Genomic DNA, 17,645 nt, shown 5'->3' on the forward strand with positions numbered 1-17,645 from the left:
TTGTGAATTTTCACTGTCAGTGATTATGCAGATATCTGAGACCTAGAGAACTGGTTCGTATGGAAGAATATTTTGGCAACTACATCAACAAGCAGGAACCAAACAGGAATATTTTTCAAAGCATCAACAGAACTGGTCTTAGTTAACATATTTTAACTTCACAAAATATTGAAGCTAGTATATTTATTTGGATTTGGTTAGCAAATGATAAATATCTGTTATTTTAGGAGAAAGGTGAATTCAGTTTTCAGTTTAACCAGAATTCTTGTTATTTTCATCATCCTTCACTAGGTGCAGTTTTACAACAAGATCATAAGCATAACCCTCTCCTTCTGAAACACCTGAAATAATCAGGTATAGGCAAAAATACTTGTAGGACATTAATTTGCATTAAATACATAACCTGAGACTGAACAGACATAGTGGATAAACGGGCACAGAAGATAAAATTTTCTTAATTTCTGTTTAGAAATGCTTCTTGCTTTCTCCTTTTTATGAGTTTATTGATGACTAAGAAACACCAACCAGTTATTTAAGGCACTGGATATTGATCAGAATAAAAATTAATGAGGACAAGACAAGAAAACAGGTTTTATCAGAACAAACAGATGCCCTCTTAAAAATAACCTGACTAAAATCTTCAGTCAATAGAACCGTGCCTTTGGAACAAAGACAGAAATATCTATATAGAAGCAGTATTGTATTTATTATCAACAGATTAGAGGACAAAGATTATAAATATGATATAGCAACATTAATTTGATATACTGCTTCTTCTATTTCAAATTATTTCTGGCACTGACCAAAACCTTATCTCAGTATGTGAGATTTCAAAAAATATATAGAAAGGGAAAAGTTTGTAATAGGAATCTTTTCAAATAAATACTTGTTTCTGTAACTGGTTTTGAGTGTGTAAGAATTAGCAATGTGTATCAACTTTTTGATACAGAAAAGTAAATCTTGGGTGGGGAACATCTGTTATGATACTCTTACCATCAATGTATTGGTATTTTTAGTTCACACAGACCTTTCATGATTATCACAAATAGAGCATGGAATGTTAAAAAGTTGAAATGGAGATGATCTAGTTCCACCTCCTGCTGGAAGTGGGACTGTCGCCAACAAATGTCTGCCTTGAAGTCATAATGCAGAGGTGCGTTACCCTGAAATGGGAAGCACTGACTATGAAAGTTTGACAACAAAATGATATCTCAGGAAGTGAACATGATACACTTCTAAGAATTCAAAAAAGTCTCTGACCTGCCAGTTACATTTCATTATCTATTCCTGTACTTAAAACATTCATAATACTCAAAAATGTGTGGTACAAATACTTGTTTTCAGAAGACATTTTTGATAACATTATGGACTTTATTGTTCTGTGTGTCAGTTCAGCAAGGAACCTAGGTATAAGTCTTTAGGCTGGTAAGGCTGCAGGCGTAAGTATCAAAGTACTTTGCTGAACTGCTTTTTAAGTTAAGCATGCATTCCTTTACAGGATGACAATGACATAACAGATTTCGTATACCTGGTGGTCCTGGAGCACCTCTGTCTCCCTTTTCTCCTTTTAAGTCCACTGAATTGTGCAGCCCCCAGGAATCCCTGTTTGCTTTAGCACCTGCCATAAAAGCATTATAAATTCATGAGAACTGGCAAACAGCAGAGACTATAGCAGCGACAACCAAACCACTGAAAGTATGAGTGGACTTCTCCATACATGTGGGGCACATGACTCCAGTCCCTATGTGCTTGTCTCACTCTCCTCATGAACACTGAATGACTGCCTCATTGTCTTCTCTTATCAACCCCAACACATGCAAGACCATCTTTCTCTTACAATTCAATCTTTCACTCTCCCTTCCTCTTAATCACCCAGCCTAAGACCCTCTGAAGAAACCTGTTCTAGAAACAGTTCTTGAGTAATGGCTCTGCGTTCGATACCACATCTTCTATGATGTCCAGATTCCAAAACAAACCAATAAATGATAACATCTGCAACTGTGAATTTCAAAAATGTTATCATTTATTACTCCTTCTTGTCATAAAAGCATTAATAATGAAGAAAATGTTCTCTGAGAACAGAAATGCTTTTAGCATAATTTTCCATCCAGATGAGCTGAGGGTAGAATTGCATCCAAATGCATCTGGATAAACCTTCTATATTTCCAGATATGATTCAATTTTCATGGTAACCTTGCTCTATAAAATATCTGAGTAAAATGATCTCTGAGTATTTAGACTTATTAGGTCTTATTTATCTCTTTGTTCTGCCTGAGTAATTGCTAATATATTTGCAAAAGTCATGTAAAATAACATCATTTAATAACATCATAACAAAATAACATCCCAGAGTAGCATCTTATAGTCGCTTCCTTCAGGCAGAAATGCCTTTTCAAGTTTAAGGTGAGGTGGTCCTATTCTGAGTTATGAGCAGGAAGGGTGCTGAAGTACAATGACAAGCAGATACAAGACACATCTCTTGAAGTAATTTTTAATGGCTCCCTGCCTCTTATATTGTCACCCCTGAGGTCAGTTGTCATCTATGCTGTGAATCAGTGCATCACTAAGAACACTGGCTCTTTCCAAACCTGATCGGATTACATTTATGAATTTCACTGGGACAAGCACAGAAACAATCTCTTGCTTGGGTACCCAGTCCATGCTCCATGATCCAGTGCCACTTGTAAATTGGTAAGAAAGCCTTAGTCTGAAAAACAGTTACAGCATTTTTCCTTCTGGTTGTGTGAATGGCTACAAATAGAAAAGAATGAGATGGACATCTTCCCTTTCAAAGCCCCGTGTTACAACAGAAGTTCCCAGAGAGTTCCTCTCCACCTTCCTCTTTTGTCTCTCAGCCATGAAAGTGAAAGATGGTCATACTCCCCATGATTTGTCTAGTGACTAAGCCTCCAGCTGTGAGCTCATGTTCAAAGACTTACTGATAGAACAGTGGGGCCTTATTTTCTGTTACACTGAGACAAATCACACAATCTTTCAGGTGTGCAGTTAGTTTTCCTAGTTGTCAGCTGAACCCTAACTATCCAAGCATGTCATCTTCAGAGTTATTTTCCAGGAAGATTTCCAGTCCAGTCATCAATATTTAAGGTCCTCTTAAAATATTGACACCCATACAGAGCTTATACAAGGAATCTCTGACTTGCTCTTCTTCAAGTTATTTTTCTTTACCACTTATTATGTCCACTCTTGCCCCTTACCCTGATTCCTTGCACTCTTTTCCTCTTCCTTTCCTTCCTCATTTGGATCAAGGTGGCCTGGTCTTTCCAAATGACTCAGTCATTGCTGAGGGAGAGAAGCTGTTCCAGTTGCTGATACCAGCCCACTGCCTGCTCTCTGGACAACACTAGAGAACTGGTCCCCAAATAACCATCTCTTCCTCCAGAAACAACCCCAAGCCCCAGCATTTGGAACTGATATAATATATACTACTGCTGTATGATTAAATTTGTTTTGCATGCACTGTTTTTGCCATGCAGGCTCTGACTTATCTGAATAAGCTCTAAACTCTCCAGATTCCCTTGCACAGTGGTGTGAATGGTGATTTAATTCCCAGGAATATGGGAACTGGGAAACAGGTTCAGGCTGTATATTAGAGGCTGAACTACTGCTTTTTTTTTTTTTTTTCCCCCCACAAAATTACTCTGGAAGTGTAACAGTTAGGCAGAAATAAATGTATTATAAGTAGATAAATAAAAGGAGGAAGACCACTGACTTTATGTCCTCCATGATCTTAAGAAAACCTCCTTCTGCATTGTGTACTAGTGGATCATAAGAAAACTGATGGCTGCTCCCTGAGGATGCTCTGGGGTGTTGCTTTAATGTCCCAACTTCTTCCAGCCACAAGAAGCTCTAAAGGGGCAAAACTGTCACAGAGCTTTCTGATACCTTTGGAACTGAAGGACTTCCACACAATTTGGTCAAGGTGACACTATTTCAATCAGCATTCATGATTTTTTTGGCACAGAATTGCTATTTGCTTCCCTCTGCATGTAACTGAAACCATCCTTGGAGCATGTTTTTGATGAAGGACAAAAACACTGAACAACAGATGCAGGCTTGCATTAATTTTAATGCCTGGTGTGCACAGTGACCACTTTGTGCTTATCTGGTGGCGTACTAGCTCAAGCATAGAACAGTCAGACCTTTACAATAATCTTAAAATGGGATGAAAACTGTACATAAATGGTCACTTTTCCTCCAAAGGAAGAAGGGATTCATGCTGGAGTGATTTAAGGATTTAGTGTTTGGAGAATTAGTATGCATTTAGAGAAAATAAATGATAGTGATTAATTCAATAAAACCAACAAGTTTTATACAAAATTGTCATAGTAAATCCCCTCACTTTCAAGCTTTTACCTAGGCTGAAAGTCTAAAAGAGCAGAATGTTCTTTATCAGCTCGAAGTCAACTCTCAGAACTAAGAAAAATGCCTTGAACCAAGAACTTTGTGCTCTCTGTGGACATTTATTCTGTTAGATCATGGATTCTTTGTTAAAAACAAAAATATGGTCAGAGAAAATGTTGGTGTCTCTGTATGCAGGGAGACAAGAAATTGGGAGTCTTTGAATTTAGGAGCAACACTGGACAGCCTAGGCTCTATGGACTTAATTCTGTGCACATAGCCCATACGAAATGTGGACAGTTTGCCAAGCACAAGACTTAAGCTTTCACTTGTAAGAGGTGGGTCAGTCATTCAGCAGTAAAGATGCTGAAAGAAAGTTCAGGACATCATAGTACCCCACAGATTTGACTTTCTATCATCCTGAAACCCCCTTCTATTAAAAGGAATGAAAATTAAAAAAACTTCTTCTTCAGCATTGTGACAGTTTCCCAAGGGTCCTCATGTGTGGAGTTTCTTATTCTCCTTCCCCATTAGTCTTACTTTATTCTTTGTCTGCCTGTCAGGTTTTTGTCCTAGATACTCCCGAACTCTAGAAATTACTCTTTTCAACAGGCCTCACCTTTCTAGTGAAGGAAGGGATGAAAAACATTCCTCATGTCTCACTAGAAAAATCACTACCTCCTCACAGATGGAATTGCTGATAGCTTGTTTATTTCCCTCAGCAATATTCTCTGGGATTCCAGCAGCCAGTATGTCCTGACCCTGCCTGTGATAATTTTCTTTTAAGCAAAAGGATGGGAGCTCTGACTATAGGCTAATTTTTTCTGGGTATCAGTCACTTAGGGAAGGGAAGTGTTTTTGACACCATCAGCCAACCACTGGAGGAATGAGTGGTTAGAGGAATGAAACTACCTGGTTGTTTGGTGGGATGTAGTATCACGTGGACTTTAGAATTTGCATCCTAGCCACATTGCCAGAGCAGAGAGTAAAGAGTTGGCACAGCCATGTGTGACATCTCTGTTCTGACAGGACTTCTAAGATTAGATCTTGCAGAAACAGCTTTGCACTGCTCAATCTACAAATCTTAGTCTTCAAAGTGCAGACCTAGGTCCATTTTTTCTTTGACCTATTGGCCAGTATTGAGACTGGACCAAGATATGATCCTACAGTTTCACCTGAAAAAGATGCAAGACCACTTTTTTTTTTAATTCTTCCTTTTTTTTTTTTTTTTTTTCCCCCCCCCCCCCATAAACCCAGCTATGCAATAACAAAGAAAAAGCAAAAAGAACAAAAAAATAAAGCTTATTTAAACAAAGATACAAGAAAAGAATTACTTACCATGGCCAGTAAGAGCTTCTTGATTTCCCGGGTAAGGAGTGCTCACCTATAGACAAAGAAATCTATTAAAAATTATCCATACACATTTAACCAATGGAAATGCATCACTTGCTGTGACTGAAAAGCCTGGAAAATTTGCATGCTATCACAGTAAATATTGTAGCAACACTCTGGGATTATCTCCAGTTTGACAAGGTCCAAGTATTAGCCGATGAAGCTTTTTTCAGGATTGTGCTCTCTTTAACATGCAACATGCTTTCAGCAAGAGGGTAACAACATGCATTTTGGAGGCATCAGCAAAAACTCCTCTCAGTCATGCCAGTGAAGCATCAGAAAACTCATTCTCCAAGAACGACTCTGAATTTACATCACTGTATTTGAAAGCAGGATTTGTATTTTGACTGTAAGATAAGAGATTGTGTTTGTAAGTTTTTCATCAGACCACGGCTATGCCTTCTGTCTGATGCTGGCCTATGCTCCAGATGCATTGAGACCACAACTGGGAGGCAGAAGCTATTCTAGTTTATCCTGTTCTGACACCAGACACCTGTAACAGTGGGCATGCTACTTACCTCTACTGTCTGTCTTCAAAATAGGGACAGTGCAGGAATTAAAATGTGGCACAGTGCTTGGAAATGGACAAATCTTAGTACTAGCTAGTACTATTTATATGAATCTAAGCAAGCATATGGAAAAAAAAAAATGAAGGTGTTGCATCTGGCTAATCCTGAAGTATTAGCTCTTATAAGTCTTACTCACATGGATAGCTCCATTAACTTCAGAAGTTCAGTTCACATGAGGATAACTTGTGGGATTCAGTCTGTAGTTCTTTATCGATATTCATTTATGTAGGCATGTACAGCAGACTTCTTATCTATAAACTTGGATAGGTTTAGGAGATTATTCACAAATGTAGGACAAATCTATCTAGCATACTCAGATGCACAAAGAGGTGTTTATGAGTACAGGTTTCTATTACTTGTGCACATAAAAGTTACTGCTACTATTCACTGGCTGTAACCTTCTTGAAAAGTGACTTTTTATTGTTACCTGAAATTCAGTTAAAATAGGCTTGTATTGTTTGAATCATTCCACAGAGAAACACAGGAGAGTTGAGGTTGGATGGCATCTCTGGAGATTGCTAGCCTACATCATGTTGCTCAGGGCCTTGTCTAGACAGGTTTCAGAGATGAGGCTGATTAATCCCTATGTGATTATGGACATATGTTATTAATGTACAAGAATGTTGTGGGAATGGGAAGATTTAAGGGAGGAATTCAAAGAGATAAAAGGATGGTGCCTGGAGGTGGTAGGCCAAAACTGGGGAAATGTCAAATTGCCATAGAGTAATGACTATTAATCATTAATTAACAGAAAGACCCATAAGTGTGGATACATCTTTCTTCATCAGTAAAGGTAGGGTGATGATAAATATCAATGCATCTAGTGTAGTGTAAGTCGAGTGCTGTTTCTCTAAAATAAGTGAAAAAGAACTGGAATGGAAATTGGAGGAGGGGGCACAATACTATTTTGAGCTATACTGTCTAACAGAAAAGTAGAACAGCCATACTGCACACCACACTATTCAGGGGAGGACTCTGGCTCTCAGAGGCAGAATCCTTTCCAAGTACCTAACCCATGGCTTAAAAGTACTTCCAGGAGTGAACTCTGTTCACAATTCATTGTAGGATGTAATTTCTGTGATTCATTAAACAAAAGTTGCCTCAGGGTGTTCTGAAAATATAAAGCCCATCTCCTTTCTTTCCATACTATGTATGAAATTGCAGGTCCTTTGAATGTAATGATGGCTTTGTCATGCCCTTTGGAAAGCAGTGGCAGCACCTGCTGCCATTCTGAAGATAATAAATGTTTATATGTGAATAAGCTGCATTTGAGAGCCAAATTAAGAACATGATCTTTCTTTTCTGATGCATCTTTCATGCCACAATGAAATACATAACAAGTCTTATTTTGGACAGGGAAATTGAAAACAGCTAAAGACATAAGAACATGGAGACAGTATTTACATATACATCTGAAAAATGGGTGTACATGTATGTATAAACGTTCAGCTTCTCAAAGCAACTCTTAAACTATGGAAACACAGGCTTTGAAAAGCATTAAAAGTGTTAGCACAACCAAGTAATCAAAGTGCTTTAAGCAAAAGGTTCTAGTGTTTCTAGTTCTGTTATATATTTTATGTATGGTTAATTTTGGATATCTAAAGACTTCATACTCTGTTATCTTGAAGACTAGGTAAAACACATCTCTGGTGCAAAGCAGAAGGCAGGGGGAGAAAAGCTGCAAAGCTACTGTGGTTATGTATGTAGCTACTTTGGTTATGTATTATCATGGCCATGCATTTTGCTTAGAGCAGATTCTGTGTGTGACTCACTGGCATTTTGCAATGAGGTCTGGGGGGGACTGGGAAAACTGTCTATTGAAAACAAGAAGGGAAATTATTTTCATGAATACGTATAATACAGCATATAACATACCAAATAGATTTAATAGACATGATGGGACACAAGACATGACTGGAGACAAAAACAAGCACCTCCCGAGCCAAGAGCCCAGTTTGCTGCCTGGGAGCTTTCACAGGTCTTTCAGCGGGTCCCACTCTGTGTGTGGGCAAACCTCTTACATGTCAGTGACTCCATTAAGAGATTTTTTTCCTATGTACAGAGGCAAGGTCACACACTGCTAACTGTGTTGCCTGAAACAAGTTTTGATGTTTCCTTCTGCAAACTGTTTCTAGAGCACATTTCTGCTACAGCAATGGACCAGCAACTGATCCCCAGTTGTACTTACTCCTTTGATATAAACTATACGTCCTGGAGGTCCAGGGGGCCCTGGGGGTCCAGGCAAGCCAGGAAGGCCCTTGTAAGAGAAAGTGAAAGAAAGAAGATGTTAGACAGATCTTTTCATATGCAATACATCTGAGCCTACAGAAATAAGGTGAAGGGGGTCAGAGGACCCCATTTAACCACGAAGTTTTGTGTTAAATGGCTTGAGGGGAGACTGAGCATTCAGTTACAGGGACCAAGCTGTGAATTTTAATATTTAACCTAAAGCACTCTGTGGAGAGCAAAATGGTCTAAGATTATTCTTTCCAGTGGGGAAAAAAACCCAACAAACTAGAAACCTCAAAGCAATAAAAATTGAAACTAAATTAAAGGCAGTGGATCTCTCATCCAAGGAAAATTAGGTATCCAAGACTGGTCTAGGATTCTCAAGACTGCTGAGATTCATATATTTTCAAGCATCAGTCAGATAACTACATGCTAATTAGCACCTTCAAGGAACCCTGCTAGACCAGAGGCATGACTGCCCTTCACAAAAGAAAATGCCCATTTTTTACTGTGTCATTTAAAAACTTGGCATCACGCCATGTCCATCTTTCACTCCACAACAATGCAAGCTTCTGTGAGGTGACACATGTCATCTCATTAATAATTAGAAATACGTTAGATTTTATTTTCCTTGAGTACTCCAGGAAGGACTATTAGAACATGTAGTTTGTTTTGTTTGCTTGTTTGCTTTAATTTCCCAGCCTGATGTACTTCATCTAGTTATACTTGCTTTAATAGTTTTTTGTTTGGTTAGGGCAGACAATCCAGAAAATGAACCTTGACACCTTTGAAGATATGGAGGAAGGGAAAAACTACTTTAATATTTTCTGCCAGTGGCTAGTCATCTTTTCTGTCACTTTTTTCCAATTAGACTTTGTCTGATTTGTCTGGTTTCACCTTCCAGCAACTAAATTTCTATTTATGCATTTCTCCAGAGGTGTAAGCAATGTTTAGTATCTGGTCTTTCTTTAGGTGAAGATACTTTGATATTCATCAATTCTTAGTCTCCCTGTTAGCTGGATAAAGCAGTATCATCATCTCAGTCATATTTATTGTCCAGCTAGACAACATACTTGTGTTTTGCATAATTGCGTGCCCTGTATTTTATGTGCACACATACTTGTGTGCGGTATATTTTTTTTTTTTAAAACAAAATAGAAACAGGGGAGTTATACAACAGAATTCGTTTACAAAAAATGCACTACTGAAATACAGTGATATCGACTAAATCACCTCTTCCAATGCCTAGCTGATCCCCCTACCTTGTGATTTCTATGCTAACACAGTGAAATAACCTTGCCTTTTTTTCAGCATATCTCTGATGCAGATGAAATATTATTAGCTGCTGCTGTGGTATGGGTACCAATTTTTCTAGCATAGATTGCTCCATGACATCAGAACAACCACACACGCTGCTATTGTGAAATTTACTGCTTATGCTCAACAGTGTTTGTTGTTGTGTAGACCAGTCTTGATGTTTGCCTTGAGACCACTCCTATGAAGACTTTTCCTAAGAACAGACTTGCAGCATCAGGACCTTGGTTCATCACTTATCATTCCATAATTACAGGTTGTAGGTGGGCATGGATATGCAATTATCTATGCAGTGGTTGTTATTCTGGATACATGTACATGGCAACTAAAGGAGGTACCGGGTATTACCAAGTATCTCCTTGTTAGCAGAGAAGATGCAACTTCACTATAATATGCTTAAGTGATGTTTGTGCCTGCGCTAGATAGCTAAGAGCCTATGGGAGAATCTTCACACCATGAGGGGTCATACTGATGGCCTGAGTCAGGAAGTCTTTGATAAACAGAAACAATTGGTTATCCCAGATCATTTGCTATTTGAACCAGCTATGCTAACAGTGAATCACACATATAACTTACACCTGGGAGCTGATACAACAATGTTTATCTGCAACAACTGTTCAGATGGACCCAGAAGTTGACATTTCAATGATTGTTACCGATAGGAAAAGTATCAGAAATGTACAATTATTTCGAGATCATTTCAGATTTTTAGTCCTGTCATCATTTTAAATGAACTCATATAAATCGAATTTAAGATTTTAACAAGATTTTTTTCCAACTAATTGCAAGAACTTACATTAAAGGCTTCACCTCGATCACCTTTCACACCTCTCAGTCCATTCAGTCCTGGACGGCCCTGAAATAAGTAGAAATAGTATAATGTGTGTCAGAAGCAAGTTTGTCTATCTTTATTCCACTTGAGAGCATAATACATACTGGACGTCCTGGGAAACCAAGTTCTCCTTTGGGTCCAGTAGGTCCTATTGGTCCCTGGATTAAAAAAAAAATATGCGATTATGGAGAATATATGGAACATATCTGTGATGTTTATTCAATTATTTTGAATAAAATTCATAATTTTGTATTTGTGTTAAAAAGAGGTCTGTGATTGTCTTCAGAGAATGCACAGAATGTCCTCTTTATTTGCTCTGCTGAATGATTTTCAGAAGCTGAGGCTTGCATATAACGGTCAACTCTGGTTTGGAAAAAGGCTCGTTGCCTGAAAAGAAGTCTGAATTCTCAGACACTTGTTGGGTGTGCAGTTCAAAACTGAGTCACCATGTATCAGGAGAATTAAATGTATCAATAAGTAGAAAAAAGGCAGTTAGTGATGCATGCTTTGTGCATCTCCTTTGGTTTTCTAATTATTTTTGAATCAAGCCCTGTGAGACAATGTCTGTCGATCAGCCAGAGAATTCATGTAGTGCCAGGCTTCTACATGCCCCTTGCCAGCCTGGGTATGTGGATTTATGGGGCCGATAGCTGAAACAGAACAGATCTTTCTTTACACAAGAGTGACTGATCCATCAGGCTTCACAAAGCGATGCAAGTGACTGCAAAAAGAAAGGGCAAGCAGTCTGCCTGGGAAAAGTGGTGCAGGACTATAGATGATCTTTGATTGGGCATTTGCAAGCATGCAGCTTCTAGGCAGCCAACAAGTGAACAGCAAAAAGCTGAGAATACCACAAACTTCCATCTGCTGTCAGCTTCCTGAAACTTAACAAAACCACAAGGGTCTAGACAACCACTTTACATATGTATCAAACTTTCTGGTTTCATTTCCTTTTTTCGGTCTGGTGAAATGCTAAGAGATGCCCCTTCTCGCATTATTGGTTAAATAATCTGTCTGTAGATCTCAGGCAGATACCACTGATAGATGACAACTGACGTGTTTAATCCAGAGAAATCACAGTACTTTCAGTGTGATTATTATAAGAGACTTTCTATTGCTACCTGCAACATGGTGGTTACCACACACCTATGCTGATGGAAGAAAGGCATTGGCTGTTGCACTGCTTACCACGATTTCATCACATCACTTTAACAGTAGCAAACATTTGTTGGCATTGTGACTGCTACTTCAAAGGTTAACTAGCAAACAATCAAAAACCAAGAGGAAATCCTCATCTTGCCACTCACTTGCTCTTGATTATTAAGGAAAGTGGAGACTAAGAAGGAAGCAAGCCAGTGGCAGAACTGTCTCCTTATTTACAGTCCAGTTCTGTTGCAATGTTGTCTCTCAGTTCAAGGCATAGAGGGAGCATGGGCAAGTGAAGAGCTAGAAAGGTTGCAAGAAATAGCCTGTTTATACTTGAATGATTTCCATGCTCGGAGTTTTGCATCTCACCTGATCAGCAGAATAGTCACTTGGTAATACCGTCTAGCTTCAAATAGCAGTCTCTTACCAAACCGTTTTATAAATTAAACTATTGCCATATTGATAGAATTTTCAGTTAACAAAGCTTTTTGGTTTGGGGACTGGCAAGTGCTTGCTTTTATGTAACATCATTTCATTGAAAAGAGATGTACATTAATGGAAAATTTATTTGATGATGATGTTCTATCTTAGCATCAAGCTGATATTCATGGATTAATTGTTGTAATTTTTATCATGCTATAAATCAAGACCAGATTAGAGGTGAAATTCAGAAAATGGTTAATGTGAACGTATTGATTCATAACATCACCTTTGTAATCAGAATTTAAAGCTCACTAATGGCAACTGAAACTGTTTGAAGATGGTAGGACCTTTATTAAACTTCTGTTTCATTTCCTGTTTGAAGGCGATTTCTGCTCTCATGATCAAAGCTAATGCCTGTGTCTAAAGCAGGTAACAGATTGCTGGTAGACTCTGGCAGATGTGAACTTCAATATTGTGCCCCCAAGCTTTCGAAGTGATTCAACCCACCCTTCCATGCTACCACATGCAATAATGGGGTTTGGAAAAAAAAAAAAAGAAATCCAAAATGTTGTGGGGTATTTTACTATTTCACTTTCTGGCATTTGAGCCTTTAAACAATATGCAAATCTGAGCTCTACTGAGCAATGAAGATGATCAGCAACAGACTCTTTTATTAGTTTAAATAAAGAGAAGTGTCCGGATCTCATGCTTTAACTGGGACTTTAAATAAACATCAACAATGTGAGAGCTGACCATCCTGGAGCCACCTTTAGTATTTCCTCTATCAGACTGCCAGCCCACCCCTCAGAGATGTTAGTGACTCCTTGAGACAGAAGCCATCAGTCACAGCTAGAACTGAAAGAAGGAAGTGAGGAAGCCACAAGAGACTGCTTACCAGAAAAGAAAATTTCATTTATAACAGCAGAGACTGACAATGTGGTTCTTACTAAGGGCTCCCATTCAGCAGTGTGCAGTGGTCTGCTTCACTGACAATGAACAGCATAATCGAGCAGGTAAAAGATTCTCATTTCCCTTGTGGCAGGAGGTTGGACTCAGTCTGTCTTCTGCTTTTGCTATTAACAGTACTAGCCTCCTGACTACCCCTAGCTCTCATCTGCCAAACCACTACTTCTCTGTAAATCCTTGTGCTCCAGGCTCCCATGATCGTCTCTTCTGTCCAGCTGAAGTTTTGAAAAGGAGGGGAGCAATGAGTAAGGAATTTTTTTTAGCTTCTGGAAACTTGTGTGTGAGTTCAATGTGCCCTAACAGTACAGAAAAATGATCAGAGCCTCCAGCTAACTCAAAGCTGTTCTTGGGCTGGAGTCTTACTTTGTGCAAAGTGGAAAAGAACGATCATAATGAAAACTTTGATAAGTTATGCTGCAAAGACTCTGGCCCAGTACTCCGAAGTCTGTATTTTTTGCTGCTCAGGACTCCCACCGAATTACAAAGGGATTTTTTCTATGGGACAACATCAAAATGAATCGTCCACATTAGCAGCAATGATCAAACTAGAGTTCTGCACCACAAAGAGGAACTGGATGAGCAAAGTCTTGAGGCAGGTTCTGTGTGCCAAATTCTCCTTCAGCATTCACACTGGTACTGGCAAAGAGCTTCCTCTGAATGTTCTTGTCTGCATGCTGAACTGTATGAAGTATCGCGTGTCAGTACAAAAGAAGATGTAAACAGAGTTCAGGGCGGAGAGAAAAAGAACATGTCCTGAAGGGTGCACAGCAATAGGATGAGAGGCAATGAACACAAGCTAGAACATGAGAAACTCTGAATAAGTATAAGGAAAAACTTCTTTTACCCCGAAGGTTGTCAAATACTGGAATGTGCTGCCCAGAGAGGCTGTGGAATCTCTATCCTAAGAGATGTTGAAGATTCAACTGGACAAGTCCCTGAGCTAAACAGACCTGCTTTGGGAAGTGGTGTGGACTAGATGATCTCTGAAGTTCACTTACATTCCAAATTATTCTGTGAATCCAGAAGTAAAAGGATAGATTCATCTTGCAGTCGTATGAGGAGGAGAAAAGGAAATCCCCTTCTGGCAAATTAGGATAGTCCCCTCTGATATGTGTATTCTGATACACAGTAATTAAGAAAGCAGTTGCTCAGCACACCCATTTAATCCCTTTTAAAGACCATGGAAACTAATGGCAAAATCTCTTACACACCTTGGTGTGTGACAGAGACCAGGCTAAATCAAAAGAAGCAGCGAAGAAACACTGAATATCCTTGATCTTTAGAATTATAGACCAGAAGAAATTAATTCCTGCCCTAACACTATTGAGTATGGGAAACTGTTTTCATTTTATAACTAATTTCTTGTGTCTTTCATACAACATTCTGTGTCCAGTCAAAAATATCAGGCCAAGTGCCTGAAAGAAGGCCTCTCATTCCTGATTTCAGTAAATGGTCTGACAGCTGCGTGATTTGCAGCTTCTTCAGAATCCAAGACAGTTTCAAATTACTGGCACTGACAGAAATTGAGCCTGATGCAGTCAGTTGCTTTAACATAAATCACAGAAATAGAGAATAATTTAGGTTCAAAGGTACCTTTAAAGATCATCTAGACCAACCTCTTGCTCAAAGCAAGACAAGCTTCCAAGTTAGGTCATGTTGCTCAGACCTTGTTCCACAATTCACCATCTCTCTGAGCACCTATTTCTGTGTTTAACCACTTCTACTGTGATTTTTTTTCTTTATATCTAATTGATATTAGATTTTATCATTATTTTTATTATTATTCTATACAATATTATTATATACAGTATATATTATTGCATTATTATATATAATATACAATAACTATATATTATTATATATTACTATATATAATAATAGTAATATAATATTAATATATTATGTATTGTATATAGTTATATATATTATTATTAGATATTATGTTCCTTTGCTGGAACTTGTGATCAGTGGCACTCCTCTTTTTCTTGTGCACCTCTGAGAAGGACCTTAGTTCGATAATTCTCTTTCAGGCAGTGGCAGGGAGCAAGTATAGCCCCTCTCAGCCTTTTATCTTCAGGGCTAAACAAACCCAGTTTACTCAGAGCCATAAGTTATGTAAGTTTCTAGTGTTGATGATATTTCACTGTCTATTTAGATAGTAATGGATACATTTGTGCTACCAGAATTTAAATTCTGAATCAAGTCAGTAGTTTACAGCACCACATATGTAACAACATTCTTTTCTGAAGGACATTGATCATCCTGAAGCATGAATATGCATTATCATCCCTACCCAGAAGAAATGAAAAGCTATCAGAAAGTACCTTTATATTTACCATTATCTGTAAAACCAAAGCAAAAAGAAAAAAAAGAATCCACTCATCTTTGGAAGTATCTTACCACTGGTCCCACTGGTCCCACTACTCCAGCTTCACCCTGTTGAGGACAGACATACATATAATGACAAGGAGAACTTCTGCAGTATCTAGCAGATGTGGCTGGTAACAAGGCCACCAAACATTCTGGAGGAACCCAACACAGTATTAGCTTACCTTCTCCCCTTTTCTTCCTAATAATTCCGGTAAAGATCCATCAGCAGTAATGATAGCTCCTGGTTCTCCCTTTTCACCCTGCAATTATCGAAGTTATTTTATAGTGTTTACAAAGCAGATCTCAATGAATCAAAGCAGCATTACTGTTGTCTGAAGCATGATAAATTAGCCGTGCTGTGATATCAAAAAAAGTGATATCAATGTCAGTAGGGTGAAGCCTGATTCTGGGAGAGATAAGGGCTGATCTTTCTTACAACATAGTAAAGTTCACTAAAAACATCCTGCTCCTGTAAATGTCCCTGAGATAAATGAATACTTATTTTTTAAAAAAGACTTAGTTGTTTTCAGTGGGGTAACTATGTGAAACATGGTGTGTTCAGACCATGTTCTGTCAAAGGCAGACAGGTTACTGGTGTCTTCTTTTGTACCAGCAGCTTAGATAGTGATCAGGAAATCCTGCTGGAAGTGTAAAATTTTGATAGAACACTAAGTGTCCTGATTTTACTATCAGGAAAGCATGAATTGTTCTTTCTATATGCCTGGCATGTTGCAGCCTCATTACCTTTAAAGAAGGCCAGTTCCTAGCATTTAAATGATGACCCTCTGCATTCCACTTGTTCAAGGGGTAATTCCATAGAATAATGGCAGCACAAGCATGAATTACCATTCCCCAATGCCAGCTCATGATTCCCACTCTGGATCTTTCAGCTGTAACTTTCCTCCTCCTAGCTCAGACAGCTTGGTACAATAGCTTTCCCAAGATCTCGAATGGAAGAAATCTGGCTTGAAACCAACAATTGCATTGCTGATTAAAATGACAGCCCCAGTTATAATGTACTTCCACTGAGCAGGACATCCTATAACTCGGTTGCTCTTGCAGGTTCTTAAGTCTTTGGAGTCTCCTTGAGGATTCTTTGGAGTCTCCCTATGGCTTGGTTTCACTGACTTTATCTTCTGTGATTTTATGGACCTGAGGTTGCAACAGAAGCATCTCACGATCCTTCAAAAAAAAATGCTCCTAGGTGTCTGTGCAGCTTCATTGTGGTTCCCAACTTCATCACTCCTGAGCATAACCTGGTGTTCATACCTCAGAAACACCACTATGCTATTGGTGGGTACAAAATATAATGGCTTCAGTTTTGTGTTCCTTCCAGTGTGAACAGCAGAAGCCAAAATAACCAGCCCCAAACACAAAACCCCCACAACCCAAACCAAAACCCACCCAACTGGTTTTAAGGTTGAGCTTGATAATTTTATGCACTCTAGAAGAACAGGAATCCTTATGACAAAAGAGAACTGGTGTTTGTGGCCCGAGATGTTTCCTTCTGAGCAATGAAGATGCTGTTCATCAACAATCCTGTTTCAAACCATAATTAACCATTTCCAAGCCTTCCTATTACTTGTGAGAAAGTGAGGTCAGCTACTTACAAAGAATAAGCAGAAAGTGGGTTTGTTTTACTTTTTGTTATCCCCAAGATTGTAATAACTTAGATGTTCCTCTCCCCTGCTTCCTGCAGGTGGATGAGAAGGGGAAGAAAGACAAAATAACAGCTGCAGTATCTACAAAATAGCAGAGTTAGTCCTTAGTGACCTCTCAGCAGTGCTAAAAAATAAACACTGTTTTGCCCAGATAAGAGAAAGGATCCTAAAGAGAGAGCTTCTCGAGCCTTATACTTTATTTGGGAATGGAAAACGGCAGTCTTCATTCTGTAGGCAAAGCTCACTGTGCCGAAGGAGGAGGAAAAGATTAATCTTTTTTTCATTTGGCCTTGCGGTTAGGATCCCAGGGTGTCAGCACAGACAATCAACTTGCAAGAACTGGTCACCTCATGTTTAATCTTTATGCAAACTAATTCTGATAAG

The 17,645-nt window shown here is 38.7% G+C and overlaps 1 protein-coding gene across 2 annotated transcripts in view; it reads right to left on the reverse strand.

The window, feature by feature from the left end:
- Window positions 1–17,645, reverse strand: part of COL15A1 (collagen type XV alpha 1 chain) — a 153,891-nt gene that overhangs the window by 18,721 nt on the left and 117,525 nt on the right. For both annotated transcript variants that reach the window (XR_012633173.1, XM_074899784.1), the window contains exons 26-33: window positions 15,783–15,860; window positions 15,631–15,666; window positions 10,800–10,853; window positions 10,660–10,719; window positions 8,509–8,577; window positions 8,093–8,134; window positions 5,698–5,743; window positions 1,529–1,618 (exon numbers count right to left, since the gene is read on the reverse strand). Coding sequence is in view for 1 of the 2 variants with exons in the window: in XM_074899784.1 (XP_074755885.1) it covers window positions 1,529–1,618; window positions 5,698–5,743; window positions 8,093–8,134; window positions 8,509–8,577; window positions 10,660–10,719; window positions 10,800–10,853; window positions 15,631–15,666; window positions 15,783–15,860 (475 nt within the window). In the remaining variant the exon portion in view is untranslated. The remainder of the gene's footprint in view (window positions 1–1,528; window positions 1,619–5,697; window positions 5,744–8,092; window positions 8,135–8,508; window positions 8,578–10,659; window positions 10,720–10,799; window positions 10,854–15,630; window positions 15,667–15,782; window positions 15,861–17,645) is intronic.

The sequence above is a fragment of the Athene noctua genome, chromosome 2 (genome assembly GCF_965140245.1).
Source record: "Athene noctua chromosome 2, bAthNoc1.hap1.1, whole genome shotgun sequence".
NCBI classification, from domain to species: Eukaryota; Metazoa; Chordata; class Aves; order Strigiformes; family Strigidae; genus Athene; species Athene noctua.